Below are 20211 nucleotides of genomic sequence, written 5' to 3' on the forward strand. Positions count from 1 at the left end.
ATCAGCTAAATTGTCTCCTTTAATCATTTTTAACAAAGGTCAGGGATGAAAGGGAGGTTGATTTTCATTGTTTATCTTTTTGTACAGATTGAATTTTGTTACAATGTGAATATGTCATCTGTTAACCACTTCAAACTAACTATAAAAATACATAGGGGCTATCTGCAAAACCACAGCGTTAAGAGCACAAACTCAAGTACATTAAGTACAATCGAGCACTTAATTAAGAGTAATTGAGAGAAGGTCAACTAGAAATCAAAGCATAAAAACCACTGAACAATTTGTACCTTCCAGTCTAATACAGACATGTCTTCCTAGCTTATTACCTGTAATCTGCCAAAGTGACTGTTTCCTGAGTATTCAATTGGTCTAAGTGTCAAAGCTTTCACACCAAGAAACTAGGCTCAGCAATCACTTCCCAGGACTATGGTTTTCACCAAGACAAAAGGCCTAAAAAAAGCAAAAGCCTATTGCTTCAGTTTATGCCTGCAGTCTTTTATTTTATTTTTTATAAATGTATTTATGTATGTATTTATTTATTTTTGGCCGCATTGGGTCTTCGTTGCTGCACGTGGGCTTTCTTTAGTTGTGTCAAGTGGGGGCTGCTCTTCGTTCCGGTGTGCGGGCTTCTCATGGTGGTGGCTTCTCTTGTTGCGGAGCACAGGTTCTAGGTGCGGGGGCTTCAGTAGTTGTGGCACACAGACTCAGTGGTTGTGGCTCATGGGCTCTAGAGCGCAGGCTCAGTAGTTGTGGCGCACGGGCTTAGTTGCTCCAGGGCATGTGGGATCTTCCCGGACCAGGGCTCAAACATATGTCCCCTGCATTGGCAGGCGGCTTCTTAACCACTGCACCACCAGGGAAGGCCCCTATGCCTGCAGTCTTTTTTTTAATAAACTGGGTAATGTTCTTCCTTAATGCAAATGTGAATTCATCTTCTTTTTCCTAAAAACATGGATTAGAAGTCCCATGTGAACCAAGGTCAGGCTCACTATGGAGTTGTTTCAACCATACTTCTACTATATTAATCACCACTATCAGAGAAACCCAGGTTAAGATCTCTTAATTAACAGCTTGTATTCACTGAAAATTCTCTCTCTCTCTCTCTCTCTCTCTCTCTCTCTATATATATATATATATATATATATATACACACACACACACACACACACACACCTGATATTCCTACCATTCATTTTCATTTTGTATGTGTATATTCCTCTATGTGGCAGGCTGTTCTCTAGGGGCTGGGATTGTAGCACTGGAGGCCCAGACAGACAGCAGCTTTTCTCTCATGGCTAATATTCTTGTGGAGGTGCAGAGAAAAGCAATAAGCAAACAAATAGGCAGACCAGTTTCAAATAGTGATTAGCGCTATGTGGCGAGAGAGTCAGGAGACAGAGTTGGGGGGGGAGGTGGCTTCTTCAGAATGGGTGATCAAGGGAGGGCTAAGGTGGTGACATCTGAGCCGAATGAAGAAGGGAGGAGCCATGAGGCTACGTAGGGGGAAAGTATTCCAAGCTGAAGGCATGGCAGGGATGAAGACCTTGAAAGGAGAGGTCAGGTGTGGGAGGAACAGCAAGAGTACCTGCTCTCTGGAGCAGCGGAGCCAGAGGAGCGTGGGGGAGAGTTCAGAGAGGTGGGCTGAATCCCCACCACCACATTAAAATATTGGTAAGCCACAGTCACACGGTTAGATTTTACTGTAAGTTTAATGGGATTTTCAAGATTTCTATTTTAAAAGGTGTGGCACTCAAATGCTGATCACTGGTTTAATGATAGACAGCGAGGTCACTGCACAGAATCAGCCGGTGTCTGGAGTTTATATCCAAAGGCTTGCGCTGCCCAGCTCCCCTCCCCCCACCCCCAGCATGGGTGACCCCTGGGAGCTGGACTGGAAATGCCCTGCCCCAGACTGGATCACAACCTGCATTTTTATTTTTTTATATTTATTTATTTTATTTTTGGCTGCATTGGGTCTTCGTTACTGCACGTGGGCTTCAGTAGTTGTGGCACGCAGGTTTCATAATTGTGGCATGTGGACTCTAGAGCGCAGGCTCAGTAGTTGTGGCTTAGTTGCTCCATGGCATGTGGGATCTTCCCAGACCAGGGCTCGAACCTATGTCCCCTGCATTGGCAGGCAGATTCTTAACAACTGCGCCACCAGGGAAGTCCCAGAACCTGCATTTTAATAAGCTCACCAGGTGATTCATGAGCACATTAAAGTTTGAGGAATGCTTCCTAAGCCAGGAGTCTCAACCTCGACTGCATTCTGGAATCACCTGGGGGAGATATAAAAAATACGGACGCCAGCATCTTTCCAGAGAGGCTGGTGTAATTGGCCCGGGGTGCAACCAGGGCATCGGGAAATTTGGAAGCCATTCATCTTCCAAAGGCTAAAAACCACTGCCTAAAAGGCACAGTGGGTGACCAGCAGCTGTTTTTCCTGCTCAACTGATTTCCTCTGCTCCTTTTTTCTTTATTTTCCCTCCTAGCAGTCCCCAGGCGTTCACCTTGTTTTCCTTTCTCTGGTCACTAGCAAAAGTACTTCTCTCTCTGGGGATTTTCAACTGCCCACGCTGAAGGAGAGCAGTCCTGCTGTCCCTGAAGACAGACACACTGGCTTTCAATGCTAAGGATTAACTGCTTTCTCTACTAGGCCACAGGCTGTCAAATAGAACAACGCTGAACAAGTTACAGAACTAACAGTGTTCTTACAAAAGTGACCCTGAGTCTAAAGTGCCTAATTCCCTTCAAATAGAAGGCCTAGAATGAAGAATTCCACTCTCCATCAGTCCTCAGCTTTTCAAAAGTCCAAGGTGTCCTGCATTCAGGAAAGACTTTTTCTTCAAACTGAATACAGTCAGCAGTCCCAATCCCCGGGTTTCGCATCCGCAGATTCTACCAAGACACTGGCGGATATGACCAATGGATCTGCGGCTGGTTGAATCTGCAAATGCGAAACCTGGGGATAAGTATCGCAGACTGTATTCATTGTACTTCGCCCTCTTATATAAGGGACTTGAGCAGCCAAGGATTTTGATATCCGCGGGGGCTCCTGGAACCAATTCCCCCCCAGCCCCCAACCCCGCAGATTCCAAGGGAGACTGTAATTGTGCGTCTCTGAGGAGTTGGTTCCTCCCAAATCCCACCCAGCACAGGAATGAGCCCCCTGGGCATTTTTTGCCAACCCTCTTAGTCACTTCTGTGGCTGACTTCTGGAGCCAACAAGTAGGGTCCCATGATCCCTAAATTGCAGCAAAGGGTCTACAACATCTCTCCCTTCTTTAATGAAGTGATTTCTTTTCACATTAAACTTCTCATATTGGGGCAATATGAGTGTAAGGGAAAAGGGAAAGGGACACTCCAAATTTTCACACAATGATTTAGCCTCGGGGCTTCAATGTAGTACTGCAAAAGGTTTAGCTTAAATCGCCTTTCTAAAAGATCATTACTCATTTAAGAGGAAAACTGCCAAGAGAGCATCTCATTGTCTTTAGGTTTTCTAAACTTTCAGCCTCAACAAGTAGTTATCATTTAAATCTACCGCTTGACAACTTACAGCAAAAGCATTGAAACTACCAATGACAAATCAGACTAGGCTGACAAATAACTTCATGAGAATGCAAACTTTGCTTAAAACTAATCTAAAATAATTAGATTAGGAGGGGAGTGGAAATGTAAGACACCTTTCCCTTACTAATGATGAATATGGATATTTACTGACCAACACTGTTACCTGAAAAAGTGGGTTCACCTCTTGGTAGGTGTCAAAAGACACAACCAAAGACACAGCCAAGTCAAAGATCAGGAGAAGGAGGTTTTATTACTTGCAGCAAGTAAGGAGACTAACCGGGAATCTTTCCCAAAACAGTGTCTCCCCAACAGCAAAATTGGGGAAGTTTTAAGCTAAGGGTACATGAATATTCATGAAGGGGCTTCAGCAGAAGAGAATTCAGCATGGAATTGGGACAAAGGTTGCCAGAGTCAAAGTTTTAGTTGATTGAAGTCATGAGGGTCAGAAAAGGTCAACATCATCATCCCTTAGGTTCCAGCCAGTCTGGGGTCTCAGCTTGTAGTTACCATCCTCCACCAGAGTGGAGGCCTTAGGTCCTGCAGAACTCAAAGGTATGTATCAGATTGTTATGTATATGCCTTAGAGAGGAAATAGGACTCTGTTTTATCACTGAACCACTGTTTCTTGATTGTTTTTCCTTTGTGCCTTCATTAATTATGAAAACTGTTCCAGGGAAAGCATTGTGGCCAGGCTTATATCACAAAATTGCTTAGGCCAAAAATGGTTTCTCTTATGTCAAGAAAGCCATTCCTGGTTCTCTTTTTCTGGGGACCTCCTACTCTATCTGCTTACAATACTGCAAGGGAACTGAAAGATATTTTATGAAATATGTTTGCAGTGCTTTTTCAGGACAGGTTTAAAATGAAATGGGAGTTATTACAAGCCGTTGCCTTTTGCAATAGTGATGTTATAGTCTGCCTTCTCCCTAATGTTCAGTCAGTGAAAACATATTCTACTCTTTGAGTCCATTTGGATGGTGTTCTTATGTTGATTTTGAGTCTAGGCCAAGAATAATTGGAATTAATTCAGGAGTTAAGTTCATTCATCCTGTAATATCTGGGCCTTTGTCAACCGGCCTTGCTTATTCTTGCAGCAATTGAGATCATGAGCACCACTCTTGGATACTTTGAATTTAATTGCTCTCAGAACGAGTTTTTCCACTGTTAGTACTGTCATCTTAAGCATATATAACACAATCGGTGACTTCATTACATGTGCATATTTCCCATGCTTTGTCCCTTATCAAGTTTATTTCTGCCCTAGGGCCTTAGCACTAGCTCTGTTCTCTGTCTAGAATATTCTTGCCTCAGCTTTTAATATAACTGGCTGCTTGTTTTTTAATTCTCAGTTATATGTTCCCTCCTCAGAGAGCATTTGCCTGACTGCTCAATCTAAAGTAGTCCCTCAGACACTCTCTATCAGACCACCCTATGCTATTTTCCCCCAGCACTGAGCACTGTTTGAAATGGTTTGGCTTATTTTTTGGTCTCTCCTTTCCCTAAAATGAAGCTTCCTATGCTTGAGGTCCTTGTCTGTCTTCTTACAGCTGTATCCCTAGCACTTAGAATTCTATCTGAGACATACTGGGTGCTCAGTAAATACTGGCTGACTATCTTTCAGAAACATGGTGTGGATTAGCTGTCACCATCTCATCCAGTTGTGGTAACTGTAATAAAACATTATGAATCTTTACCTTTAATGCATCAGAAAGAAAACAGAAACTTTTCAATATATTATTTTTTTAAAAGACTTGAAAATTACAATTCTTCAATAATGAAACATCAAATTATGGAAGTAGAATTGCAAACCTGAGGAATTTTTTTTCCCTCAAAGTCAGAGGATAACAAAAAAGAGATTGGATCTTTGATGCTATTTTTTAATTTCTGTCACTGTGACTAAAACTCAAATTGGATTCACTGTCTCAGAAAGATATCCCAAGCCATGGTGATATAAAATATAGAGAGGATCAAGAAGAGAAATCTTGGCATGAAACGCATCTTAATAATATTGATAACTCACAGAGCATTTTACAAGTAAATTTATCTCAAAGAAAAGTTTTTTTGCAGTCATGGGTCCATGGGTCTGTAATTGGTTACCAATATGTTTTGTTTCTGAAAAAAATATTTATGTAAGCTTTGCCTTGTAAGCACTGCTGATATTCTGATAAACCATAGCAATTTTAGGAGGAGGAGAAATTTGCTGTATTTATACTGTAACCCACTACCAGAGTCAATACACCATTTAGGTTTTCTATAAACTGCCGCCTTCTCATATTCCATACTGTCTTAACTCCAGCTGTGTATTCCACATATGTTTAAAGGAGAATTTTTTCTTTAAGTGTAACTCTGGTTTTCACATATAACATGACTTACTTTGGGCTGTTATATTCCCGAGAAAGATAAAGAAATCATCTGCTACTTGGACTTTTGTTTAGCTTGTTAGGTATTTAACTTGACTCTAATGTACCAGATGTTAAGCAGTTGGCAAAACAGTGCTTTCTTACCCATCTGTGTGCTCATCTCTCCCCTTAATTCTCCAGCTGTATTGCTCTCTGCTTCCTTGTATAAATAACAATATTGAAATGTTTCCCAAGAAACATGCCACTTTTTCTTAGCTTTTACTTCCTTGTCCACACAGAACTTGGGAGTCATCTGCATTCGCCTCCCGAGACCCTCTGGATCTCCTCCCATTGTACTAAAAGCATCACAGTTGTAGTACTGTCATCCCATCTGTAAGGGTAAGACAGTTCTGAAGCTGACTAAATCAACTGGGATTATAGCTTACTTCTAAATTCAGCTAGGCTTCATAAAGAGCTTTAGCAAAGATGTTTACCTTTCCTGAAGAATGCACATAGATTATTTGTGCAAACTAAGAGCAAGTCATGCTGTACTAGCATCAATGAATCATGAAAGTATGTTTTAAGTCATTTTCCCAAGCCCCCAAACCCACTGAAATATTTTAATATCATTAACAAATGTTATATATTTAAATAATCTTCTAAGCTTATAAATCAACTATGCCAGTAGAGCTCATCACATTAAAATTCATTATTTAGACAACATCCTTACTATTAGTTAATCTCCTCTACAAATGCTCAAACTGAGAAGAAAGTCACTCCCGATTCACTAGAAGAATAGGAAAGAAAAACATTTATATAATAATAATAACTAATGTTAATTGAATGGTATGATACTATGTATCAGACCCTGTGTAAAGAGATATTACCTCCATTATCTTTTGTTTGTTTGTTTGTTTGGCCACCCCTCGCAGCTCGTGGGATTTTAGTTACCCAACCAGAGATTGAACCTGGCAGTGAGAGTTCACAGACCTAACCACTGGACTGGACTGCCAGGGAATTCCCTACATCCATTATCTTTTTAATCCTCGTAAGGACCCTGAGGTTGATAGTATTATTACTGCCATTTGACCAAAAAGTAACCTGATAATTACTTTGCCCAAGGTCACATGGTAGATTCGTAATGCAGGTAAGATTCTAAATAGAATATCAGGACAATAGAAATTTACCTTCAGGGGCTTCCCTGGTGGCGCAGTGGTTGAGACTCTGCCTGCCGATGCAGGGGACACGGGTTCGTGCCCTGGTCCACGAAGATTCCACATGCCGCGGAGCGGCTGGGCCCGTGAGCTATGGCCGCTGAGCCTGCGCGTCCGGAGCCTGTGCGCCGCAACGGGAGAGGCCACCACAGTGAGAGGCCCGCGTACAACAACAACAAAAAAAGAAATTTACCTTGAATTTTTAAATTTTCATAAATCAGGATTAAGAGAGGAAAAGCTATGGAGGCTGGGTTTCTCTTTCTATTTTTATTATGATAACTTTTAAACACACGCAAAGTAGAGAGAACACTAAAATGCATTCTTAAACCAATTACCCACATATATCTCACCAAACTTGTCACTTTCCTTCACCTATTCTTTTTTTCCCTTTGCAACCCTATTTTAAAACAGATCCTAGATATCATATTATTTCGTATCTACATATTTTAGCATGCGTCTCTTTAAAATGTGGCCATTTTCCTACTGACTGGAAAGTCAAAATCAACCAAACAAAATTAAGAATAATATTTGATGTTGGCTGATACCCAGGCCATGCATTTCCCTGTCTTAAAATGTCTAAAGTAGACTACTCTCAAGGGACTTCCCTGACGGTCCAGTGGTTAAGACTCCATCTTTCCACTGCAGGGGACGCAGGTTCAATCCCTAGTCGGGGAACTAAGATCCCCTGCATCGCATCCCGCGTGCAGTGTGGCGTGGCCAAAAATAAATAAATAAATAAAAATAAAGTAGACTGCTCAAACTTTTCCCCCTGTGTCATTGATTTGTCCTGTAGAACAGTGGTCCCCAACGTTTTTGGTACCAGGGACCGGTTTCGTGAAAGACAATTTTTCTATGGGGGCGGGGGAAGGGGGGCGTTGGAGGGGGAGAAGAGACGGTTCAGATGGTAATGCAAGCGACGCGGGGTGGTGGGGGGGAGTGATGGTGAGGGGAGTGGCAGATGAAGCCCGCCGCTCACCTCCTGCTGTGCGGCCCAGCGGGGTTGGGGACCCCTGCTATAGAATATGCCATATTCTGGGTGTGTCTGTTTCATTCTCTGTGCAATCACTTAATTTGTTCCTTTCTCCCATAGTTTTTGTAAATGGAAGTGTGCCCCAGAATCTTGATTAGATTCAAGTTCATTACTTTGGGCAATAATACTTAGTGTGTGGTGTTTGTGATATTGCTTCACATCAAGCACCACCATGTCTGATGGCTTCTCTATATTTATGTAGACTGATCAGTGTATTTGTGCAGTAACTGCTGAATCCTTCCCTTGTAAAGATCACCATCAGCCTGTCACCTACTTGTTTCATCCATTGTTGATTGTTGCCTGAATTATTACATTAGGACTTGCAAAATAGTGGCTATCATTCCTTCCATATTCTCTATCTGTAATTTCTGTAGAGGAGAAGTGACACTTACTGGGACTATAGCTAAGTTGACACACTGTACGAGGAAACCTTAATTCTCTTCATTTAATTGTAAAATGTAGGATAAAAAGTTGATGTCTTAGCAGGTACCAATGCTGTCCAATAAGTTGGAGGGGATGAAGTTGGTGGGGACCGAGAAAGAGGCTCTCTCTCCTTCTTTCCCTCCCATTAGTTCCATTATGAATTTATCATTCTCTATTAAATATACATCAGTATCATTGATTTCAATGGTGTCTAGTGTTCTACTGTTTGGCTAGATTAATGGTTCTCAAAATGTGTTCCCTGGACCAGCATCATCAGCATTACCTGGGAACTTACTAGAAATGCAAATACTCCAGCTTCACTCCCGAACTACTGAATCAGAAACTCCGTGGATGAAATCCAGAAAGATATGTTTTTTGTTGTTGATGTTGTTGTTGTTGTTGTTGTTGTTGTTTTTGCGGTACGCGGGCCTCTCACTGTTGTGGCCTCTCCCGTTACGGAGCACAGGCTCCGGACACGCAGGCTCAGCGGCCATGGCTCACAGGCCTAGCTGCTCCGCGGCATGTGGGATTTCCCAGACCGGGACACAAACCCGTGTCCCCTGCATAGGCAGGCGGACTCTCAACCACTGCGCCACCAGGGAAGCCCCAGAAAGATATGTTTTAACAAGCCCTCAGGGTGGTTCTGATACCCACCAAAGTATGAGAATCGGTGGGCTAAATCATATCTGAATTAACCACTCATTTATTGTTATTATTATAACCTGCTTTACTTTAGAATAACAAGCTTGTTTTATATCCTTTTCCAGTGAGACCATAATTATGTAAGTTTTTTTTTGTTTTCTTTTTATGTAAGTTTTTTTTTTTTCAGCTTTGTTGCTTTGTTACTGTCTATAGTTTCAATGTGCTCATCTCAGGGTTTGGCAGACAGTTTAAGTTCTTTCATTTTTCTTGTATAATTTTAAAGTAGAAACAGTAAAATATTCATACGAGTCATAAAAATAAGTATCCAATTTTCATGTAAGAAAATGTGATATATTTATTTCTCAAACAAACAGTTAGAAAATGATAAGGGACAAGGATGATAGAGTTCATTTGTAACTGCTGCTTTGTTTACAGTGGGTGAAAAAAAAATTGCTTCCCAAAGCAAGGTCAGTGCTTTTAAAAAAAAGTACATTTAAATCTGTTTTTTAACCAATATATTACTTGAGAGCATCATAAATCCAAAGCAGATATTGGACCTATATGAGAATCACTGAGAAAGAGGCTTGCTTTAAAATATTAAATATTACTATTGGAACTTTGCTGAATCTCATGGACAATTAAAAAGATGCCATTAAATTGAAAAGGAAAGTAAACGCATATCTTACAACAGTAACATATACAGTAAAACCCCAATGTTAGTTTTTATTAAGGTTAAAACATTCTTCCCATGAGATAGAAGATCGTTGAGAAGATTTTTAGGTAAGATGGATTTTTTTGTTTGTTTGTTTGTTTTTGCTGTACGCGGTCCTCTCACTGTTGTGGCCTCTCCTGTTGCGGAGCACAGCCTCCGGACACGCAGGCTCAGCAGCCATGGCTCACGGGTCCAGCCGCTCCGCAGCATGTGGGATCCTCCCAGACCGGGGCACGAACCCGTGTCCCCCGCATCGGCAGGCAGAGCATCGGCAGGCAGATTCCCAACCACTGCGCCACCAGGGAAGCCCGGTAAGATGGATTTTATTATGCATTTCTTTGAAGTAAGAGAAAATCTTTCAAAAAGAAATGATGCAATATAAGATGAACATGGGATATCATATTGCACTGTAAAGCAAGAAGACTAATAAAGAGTAACTGGGCTTGGACTTCCCTGGAGGTCCAATGGTTAAGACTCCATGCTCCCAATGTAGGGGGGCACGGGTTCGATCCCTGGTTGGGGAACTAAGATCCCGCATGCCGCATGGCACGGCCAAAAAGAATAAAAGGTTAATAAGATTAACTGGGCATGCCAACATGAGCCATAAAAGAACAGTGCAGGCCCCATGGATGGAATACCTTGCACTCCAGGACTTGCTTTTTTTATTTCGTATCCCAGTGCTTAACACAGTTCCTGGTACCTATTACGTCTTAGGTATAGGGATATAAGAATTAGGAAAAGGAAAATCAGAATTTGATCAGAGTAGTAGAAAGGGAAGTAGAGGGCACTAAAAATAAATGTACCTACTTAGATGTCTTCTATTCTGTTTTCTTTACACCCATCACCACAATACCCTCCCCTGAGCTCATACCACAAACCACCACACCACCATCACCACCACCGCTTGTCAACTAAAGCCCTAACTAGTCACACATACCCAACATCAATATACACCAACTAGAGGAGCAATCTGAGCCAATGTCAGGATTCCTGTGACCACACACCCAAACTTAGTCCCAGCAACAATGAGAAGAGCTAAACCAAGCACTGGAAAATTTATTTGCTCATCCATTCAGTCATCTACTCATTACTTAGCCAATATTTATTTGTGTGCTAGGCTCTTAGGCAAGGGCTGGCAATACAAAGTTAAATAAGACAAAGTCCTTTTAATCCAGGAAATCCTAATCTAGCAAATCATTATACTATAGAATAAAAGTCGTGCAAGATCTGCAAAAGTCAAGAAGGGAAGAATTAAATGGGGTGAAGCAATTTGTCAGATAACTAACAAGGACATTTTATCAAGCTGGTTATACTAAATGGACTCCAGAATTTGCAATTCCAGGTTCTTTAACAAAGAAAGATATATTATAGTTCTATCCTCTACGCTGTCTTCAGAATCTTAGCTAAAGCCTGGGAGATACTTGATTACATAACTGTGGATTTATTTTATGTCAGGTGGATCATTGCAGGAAATAACACCTATCAACAGTTACTAAGTGCTGCGATCTCTTAAGTCCATGACACATCTCCCTTCCACATTCTCTTTGGTTCAAACGTGGTGTTAATAATACCACCGTTTTCCTGGTACCCATATTTAAACCTCACTTTTATAACAAATTTCAATCCCCCGATACCTAATAAGTTCCCATGGGATTCTACCTCATCATGCTTCACATAATCTTCCTTGCCTTTCCAGTTCCACCAAAAACCACTTCATGCTGGTCTTCATGGTCCCTTGAAGGGAATCCCACAATCGCTCCTTACCAGAGTAATTTTCCTAAAGCCCAATTCCCATCATGCCTCTTTAAGAAACACAGCTGTGCTCATCATTAAATTCTCATCAGTGCTGACCCATAAGCAGTCAACAAATGTTTGTTGGAATTGACCCCTGGCTCCTGCTAACGAACTTCCCAAGGTAAGCAAAGGGGATTTAATATTCACAGGATCTGCTTCTCTATAGTATCAAGAATGTTTATGTCCAGTAGCTGGAGTTTCTCTCTCCTTTGGACAATTGTAAATAAATTCAAGCACTGACATGTTCTCTTTTTCTACCCTACTCTTTGGTATATAACAGGGCATGATCACACTGCCTCTCTGCATTTCCACCACTTTCAAACTGGGTTACTATTTTGAAGTTTACAGACTTTTTAACATTTATTGTATTTCAGGTTGACTACTTCCTAGGGGTATAAAGGGCCTTCTTGTCAGAAAATTGCCTTTGAAGCACATCAGATGAGTTATCATACCTGTATATACTTGCATGCTTTATTTTCTTTTTTGGGTATCGTGGTTGTGACTTTTATTTATTTATTTATTTGTTTACATTTATTTATTTATTTTTGGCTGCATTGGGTCTTCCTTGCTGTGCGTGGGCTTTCTCTAGTTGTGGTGAGCACGGCAACTCTTCATCGCGGTGCGCGGGCTTCTCATTGTGGTGTCTTCTCTTGTTGCAGAGTACAGGATCTAGGTGCTCAGGCTTTAGCAGTTGCAGCACGTGGGCCCTAGAGTGCATGGGCTTCAGTAGTTGTGGCTCACGTGCTCAGTTTAGTTGTGGCTCATGGGCTCTAGAGCGCAGGCTCAGTAGTTGTGGTGCACGGGCTTAGTTGCTCCAGGGCATGTGGGATCTTCCCAGACCAGGGATCGAACCCATGTCCCCTGCATTGGCAGGTGGATTCTTAACCACTGCACCACCAGGGAAGTCCCTTGCATGCTTTAAAAAAAAAAAAAAGGATATATTCCGTAAGGATTTTTATGACCCTTTACCAAAGTCATATCTAGGTCAATATTTATGGGATTCATCTTACTTATGCATCAGAACTGTTATTCACTGTCTGTATAGGATCATCAATCTGTGTAAACAAGCTAATCACCACATTTGGTATTGTGTGGACTAATATAAGGGTCATGTGGTTTGAATGCTCTCACCTGTTCTTTTTAAAACTAATTCTACACATAGGCAATATGGGAAACTTCGTGGATAATGTATCCCACACAAGGCTGCACTTATTCCAATGTACTCCTATCACCATTCTGCTATGCTTGTTGCTGACTGACTGCATTAGTAGTGCTCCTTAGAGCTGAGGGATGATCTAAAAAAGAACCATAGGCCAGGATATAAGGAGGCAATAGCTGTGCCATCCAACCTAGTGCCACTACCATATGTGGCTATTTAAATTTTAATTAAAATTAAATAAAATGTATAATGTGGTTTCTCAGGAGTTCCCTGGTGGTCTAGTGGTTAGGATTTGGTGCTTTCACTGCCATGGCCTGGGTTCAATCCCTGGTCGGGGAACTGAGATCCCCCAAGCCACATAGCAGAGACAAAAAAAAAGGGGGGGTTTCTCAGTTACACCGGCTGCATTTCAAATGCTCAATAGCCACATGTGGCTAGTAGCTACCTTATTGGACGGCATATTGTATAAAACATTTCCATCATCCCAAAAAGTTCAGTTGGACAACTCTGCTCTATAATTTAGGACATTAATGTGCTTTAAAATCACCTGCAGGACAAAAAAAAAAAAAAAAGCTTGAAAAATAGATGGGTCCCAAAGTTTTTTATCCATTAGATCTGAGGTAGAGACAGAGAATTTGCATTTCTATAGTAAGTTCCCAGGTGATGCTGATGCCTCTAGTCAGGGTCTACATTTTTTTTTTTTTTTTTTTTGCGGTACACGGGCCTCTCACTGTTGTGGCCTCTCCCATTGCAGAGCACAGGCTCTGGATGCGCAGGCTCAGCGGCCATGGCTCACGGGCCCAGCCGCTCCGCGGCATGTGGAATCCTCCAGGACCGGGGCACGAACCCGTGTCCCCTGCATCGGCAGGCGGACTCTCAACCACTGCGCCACCAGGGAAGCCCAGGGTCTACATTTTGATAAGCACTGGTTTAGGAGCTAACAGCTCAGATTACTGAGACAGAAACATCTGAGTTTGAATCTTAACTCCACCTCTCATTAAGTGTATGACACTGAGTAAATTTCTGGGCACTAGTTTTCTTATCTGTAAAATAGGAACAATAATGCCATAATGTAAATATAATACTTATCACATATACACTCAATAAATGTTCATTGTTATAATTATTCATGTCTACCTAGTTTCCCTAGTACCTAACTGATTCCTAGACAAAACTGAATCCTATTGCCTAACTGACTCACAACTAGAGGAAATCAGTCAAAAAACAGGTAGCTTTTGGGCTACTAAGCCCGTGCGCCACAACTTCTGAGCCCGTGCTCCTAGATCCTGTGCTCTGCAGCAAAAGAAGCCACTGCAATGAGAAGCCCGCGCACGAAGAGTTGCACCCGCTCGCCACACCGGCTGGGTGTCCTACAATTTAACTCAGTTCTGACACTATGTTCACAGAGATCGCTTCAGACCCCACAGTCCCACAGACTGCCCCTAGCCCCACTTCAGACGCCAGTCGCAAGTCCAGGCAATCACCTGTACTTCTGAACAAACAGCTAGGGATTGGAGGTTCCAACAATCCCCGCCTTGGGTTCTATTAATGTACTAGAGCAGCTCACAGGACTCAGAGAAACATTGTACTTACTAGATCACTGGCTTATTATAAAAGGATATCGCTCAGGAACAGCCAGATGGAAGAGATGCATAGAGCAAGGCATGGGGAAGAGGCACAAGTGTCACTCTCCCAGCACTTCCCAAGTTCACCAATCCCCACCCTTTCGGGGGTTTTATGGATGCTTCATTAGGTACACTGGATTAAATCATTGGCCACTGGTGAATGATTCCATCTCCATTCCCTTTCTCCTTCCCAGAAGTCAGTTGGGGGTGAGGGAGGGACTGGAAGTTCCAATCCTCTAATCCTGTAGTTGGTTCTCCTGGCAACCAGCCCCCATCCCTTGAGAGCTTTCCAAAGGTCACCTCGTTAACAAAACAAAAGATGCCTTTACTGCTCTGTCAATTAGGAAATTCCAAGGGTTTTAGAAGCTCTGCCCCAGAAAAGGGGAATGAAGACAAAATTCGTATTTCTTATTATATATCACAATATCACAATGAGAAAGGTCCAAGACAATACCATTTTTTGAAATTCCATGTATATAGAAAAATGAAGAAATGACAATGTCAATTTACAGAAAATGTACAATTGTAGAAAGTATTTACTTCTAACAGTTAAATTGAACAATTGATATATATTTTCTTTTAACCCTGATGGTACATCTCTGGCTATAGGGATAATCTCTTTTGGAGATCTTTCAACTGTCTAAACGTGAGGCTCTTTGAAAATGCGAAGCTTGGATCTCTTGGTTTCCTTTATGGCATTGACAAAAAAATCAGTCAATCTAAGAAAGAGGTGGAAAATTTTATGGGAGCCAAACTGAGGATTATAACCGAGGAAGAGCTTCTCAGAAATCTCCAGGAACTGTTCCACTCTAGAGGTCAAAGCACAGTTATATAAGTTTTTGAGACAGACAGCTATACATTAAATGATGTATTATTGACAGTTTGCACAATCCAGATCTACACATACAAAGTGAGTAGTAGGTCAAGAAGGTTATCTCCTAAGGATTTGCGACCCTTGGTGAGATTAAGAAGGAATGTTATCTCCTAAGGAGGTTTGGTTAATGTGGATGCACAATATACACTAAAGGGGAGGGAGGAGGCCCAAAGGGACAGAGAAAAATTTTATGTTTAAATTTTTTTTCGTCTTGCCATAAAATATGAATTTTATTTCATCGATGGTAACACCTGTTCTTATTTATCGTGAAAATTTTAATTACCTTGGGAAAAAATATATTGTTTACTCTTTGCTTATCTTAATTTTTCTGTGACTGATTAACCTTCAAAAAAGGTCTTTTTTTTTTTCCTCCAATCTATTTAGAGATTTAGAGTCTCACTGTTTAACTTCTGTTACGTCAGGAATCAAAAATGCATGCACCGGGCTTCCCTGGTGGCGCAGTGGTTAAGAATCCACCAGCCAATGAAGGGGACATGGGTTTGAGCCCTGGTCTGGGAAGATCCCACAGGCCGCAGAGCAACTAAACCCGTGCGCCACAACTACTGAGCCTGCGCTCTAGAACCTGCAAGTCACAACTACTGAGCCCGTGAGCCAAGAGCCCGTTCTCTGCCACAAGAGAAGCACTGCAATGAGAAGCCCGCACACCACAACAAAGAGTAGCCCCCGCTCACTGCAACTGGAGAAAGCCTGTTCGCAGCAACGAAGACCCAACGCAGCCAAAAATAAATAAATTTTTTTTAAAAATGCATGTACCTATAGACAGGTACAATATGAACATTTTAAAGTCACCAAAAAAATACAAGGTTACAACCTCACAAGGGAAAGTGTGTGAAGAGGATCAGTCGCAATGTATTTCTGGAAATTTCTAGACCTACTATCAATATGCAGAACACTTAACAGTAGTGCAGTTCAGGGCTCTAATAGGCAAAATTTCCATTTATACCACTGAGCACATCCTGTAAATCTTTTGCTTCAGCGGAGTGAAGAGGCCAGTTCTCAGACACATTCTTGACGTGTTTGTTAGCACCATGATTGAATTGATTCTGGAGAGCAAAAGATGTTTTATCTCCTTCTTCATCTCTGTATTTTTCCACTGCAACTTTAGAACAGCTCAGAAAGATGTCCATTCATCACTTATCATTATGTTTTTCTCCCATGACAGCAAATGCCTCAGTGCCACAAAGGCAGGTAGTCCATCGATGCCTTTGCACCTTGAGGTTGACGTTAGAGGGGAGGAAAAGAGACAAACCTGTGTTCAAAATCAATATACACTGAATTCTAGAGCTGCTTTAACTCATTATCATATTTGAGAAGGGAAACACTCAGGAATAAGGAAATTGCACAGTTGTAATCTTCAACCATAACACAGAATCAGCTACATTTTGCCTTCCTTTGAGACACTCAGATGAAAGGCAGGCTTGTCTGAATGCAATATATTACCTATCTTCTCTTTGAGGTTGCAGTTATTTAGTGATCATTCTCACTTAAGTTACTCTTAGTGTTCTCTGCATGGTTATGCTTTTAGCTCAGGAGGAAAGCAATTCTTATAAAAGCCACCCTATTTCAGAGCTGGGTAACATTGAAAGTCAAAGAAAGTGAATTATATTTAACAGCAGTTAAGGGCTTCTGAGCAAAAATGCATACATGCCGCAGAATTAAATTAAGCCTGCTTTTATACAAAGTCTCACTCCTGAATTCCTTGAGATGGTCATCTAGGTAAAAAAGCCTCATGTACTCATGTTTTCTATTCCCTGCATCACTGGGACACTAGAGCTGAAAGGACTGTAGGGGACACCATTCACATCATACTCATGTCCCCTGGAGGTGGAGAGCACAGCCTTCTATAGTAAGCCTCACGTGGAGGATGGTTTGGAAGGGTCAGGCTGAATGAAGGTAGAACAGCAATAAGGAGGCTATTACAGTGGTGCAGGTGAGAAGAAATGAAATCCTGAGTACAATTGTAGCTGCGGGGATGAAGATGAGGAATGGCAGTGTTGTGAAACATTGAGGAGGTGGACCCAATAGGACTTGGTGGGGAATGAGGATGAGGAAGGAGGGATTCATCCCTCACACTGGGAAATGGAGGAATGGTCTTGTTACTGAGTCCAAGCTAATACTGCTCACTGCACAATATGCCAATGAATTGAGAGACAAGTTGTTGGGGGCAAGGAATAGTGACTTTATTTAAAAAGCCAGCAGACTGAGAAGATGGTGGACTCCTGCCCCAAAGAACCATCTTGTCTGAGTTAGAATTCAGGCTTCTGGGACTTCTCTGGCAATCCAGTGGTTAAGACTCCATGCTTCCACTGTACGAGCACGAGTTCGATCCCTGGGGGGAGCTAATACCCCATGTGCCACATGACATGGCCAAAAGAAAAAAAAAATGAATTCTGGCTTCTTTTATGCTACAGGGAGAGGGAGTAAACATTTCCTTGTCAGCCTCTGGAGGAGATGTGTTAATTTCTTCCTCCCTGTAGTCATTCACAGGTGGACCTGTTCAGGGTGTTTCCTGTGAGTTAAACAAAGGTATTTTAGCTTAATGGTCATTACCTGGGAGACAGGGTTCCCAGAGATGGGGATTATGTATAGTCTAAGCTTATAGGCAACATCCCTTTAGTGATTAACTTGTACTAGAATACAAAATGTTCTTCCCTATTGTATTCTCTTTCCTTTACTTTGAAGTAGGTCACTGTATCCAGGCGAGTTTATATGATCACAAAGACTAGTACAGAGCCAGGTATTTCTCTGTTTTCAGTTCATATAGGTTCATTAAGGCCTACAGGCTCACAGTTGCCTCTCTTCCCCAGTAACATACAAACAAAGACTTGGGAAATCAACATTCACCTATCTACAGACACTATCAGTTGGCTTGGTGAAGAACAACCTTTGGGAAACATCAATATCCTCCAAGGCAGTGATGAATCTCCTGGAGTGTTGATAGATATAATTTATTTTGGCTTCAAAAAGCTTTTGAAGATGTCCTCAATAACATATTTGAAATAAACCAGGCACACAGAACTGCCGTGGTAATAGTACAAGTAGTGGTCTCCACACGGAAGCTCCAGAGAAAGGATGTGAATTGAAGCTGGAATAAAGCTCAGGAGCCTCTTGTCAATCCCTGTGGCCTCACTCAGAGCTGCATCAGCCTGGAGAAAGTGGCAACTTTTTTCTAACTGGTCCAGTTGAGTGGATGCTTTTTTGCAATTTGTCAGCTCCAAGTGTCATGGGTTTCAGATGTATACTAAATTTCATAAGGGCTGATAATGGCCCTAGGACACACAATCACTTTGGCACTTAGCACATACAGGAAGATCAGAAGCTAGAAACCTAATAATTGAGTAATGATTCTCCTGGAGTAGTTAATTGGGAGGAGAGAGGGGAAGCTGGGAAGGGGAAGCAAAAGGAGAACATATTAGGCGAGATTGTCAAGGAATGTTATTGTTTTACGCAAACATTTCAGTATTTATGTATAATCACTGGGTCAGATCTATAAGGTCTGAAGCTTATACAATTTTGGAGTTCCCTTTTTAAGGAAAAGAATATAAAATTATGAATGCACAATTGCTAGAGCCCTCACAGGAACTTGGGATGGGCCAGTGCAAGTCAAGTACTCAAAGCTTAAGCTTTAGTAGCTTCATGGTAAATCTGCCCTGATTAGCACAAAGCATCCTGTTCTTTAAAGTAGATGCCAAAGAAAACTAGGTGTATAATTCACACCACTAGGTTTGCTCACATTTTGGGAACTTCTTCTACTGTGAAGAAATTAAGGACCAAAACCACCATTTTGTTACCAGTGCCTAATACACAAAGAAAGGAAGGCAGAAATGAAGGAGAGAAGTTGGGAGAGAGATAGTTTATAAAGAGACAGGTTTATTTATTTTTTTTATTTCATTATCAGCTCTACCAGCTACCTCCAACTTTTCCCTTTTTAAACCAAAGTTATTAACAAAGCTGATGGCCTATTTTACTGTTTAGATTTACTTCTAAATGACTGGCCTGTTTCTTAAAATAAAATAACCTAATAAAGAGCAATAATTTCCCACTATAAGAGATACTATTTAAAAGGTACATTGTCATAAATTAGGTGGGTCAAGTTCCAGTGTACTTGTTACAGTACCAGTCTCTTGGATATGGAGAAAGAGGCGTTCTCATACACTTTTAAATTGGTAAAATCTCTCTGGATATGAATTGAGTTATGCATAAATTTTAAATAAGCCTAACTTTGGACACAGCACTTCTAGGAATACACAGTGTAGAGAGATTCAGGCAAATTCTCCAGCCAGCCTCCACAGTCACAACTCCCACAAAATCTCTTTATCCCATCAAATATGAAATGGTGGCTATGTATGATATAATCCTGTTTCATCTAGTGTAAATGCAGATTAATGGCTTTTTAAGCATCATTGCCTCCAGGTAAACAACTATAGGCCTCATTAACTCAGCTCATTTTATTCAATCAAAATTTTTAGGGAAGAGAAAATACACATAAAGACAAAAGAAAACCTGGCAGAAATACCCCCATATCTCTCAAATCTGTCTTCCTTTCCAACATGCTAATAATAGAAACATTTAACATTGATCCAACACGTGCTGTGCCAGACACCATATATTGGAACATGTGAGAGCCCACTCCACTCTCCCATAACCCTTTGAGCAAGGGGTATCATTTTCATCACCCCCATTTTACAAGTGAAGAAAGGGAAAGACCCAGAGGTGTTAGACAACTTGGCCAAGGTCACACAGCTAGAAGAGGAGAGGTCGAGGTTCAAATGCAGTCTGGCTTTGGAGTCTGCTCTTTTTTAGTT

At 41.5% G+C, this 20211-nt stretch overlaps 1 protein-coding gene across 1 annotated transcript in view; it reads left to right on the forward strand.

Annotated features, from left to right (window-relative positions):
* Positions 1 to 1469: 1469 nt before the first annotated feature.
* DPPA4 (developmental pluripotency associated 4) overlaps positions 1470 to 20211 on the forward strand; it is a gene marked incomplete at both ends in the record, with an annotated part of 28058 nt that continues 9316 nt past the window's right edge. The window contains 3 exons of the mRNA XM_079705267.1: positions 1470 to 1636; positions 1742 to 1872; positions 4668 to 4736. Coding sequence (XP_079561393.1) covers positions 1470 to 1636; positions 1742 to 1872; positions 4668 to 4736 — 367 coding nt within the window. The remainder of the gene's footprint in view (positions 1637 to 1741; positions 1873 to 4667; positions 4737 to 20211) is intronic.

This window comes from Hyperoodon ampullatus, assembly GCF_949752795.1.
Source record: "Hyperoodon ampullatus genome assembly, chromosome: 5".
NCBI lineage: Eukaryota > Metazoa > Chordata > Mammalia > Artiodactyla > Ziphiidae > Hyperoodon > Hyperoodon ampullatus.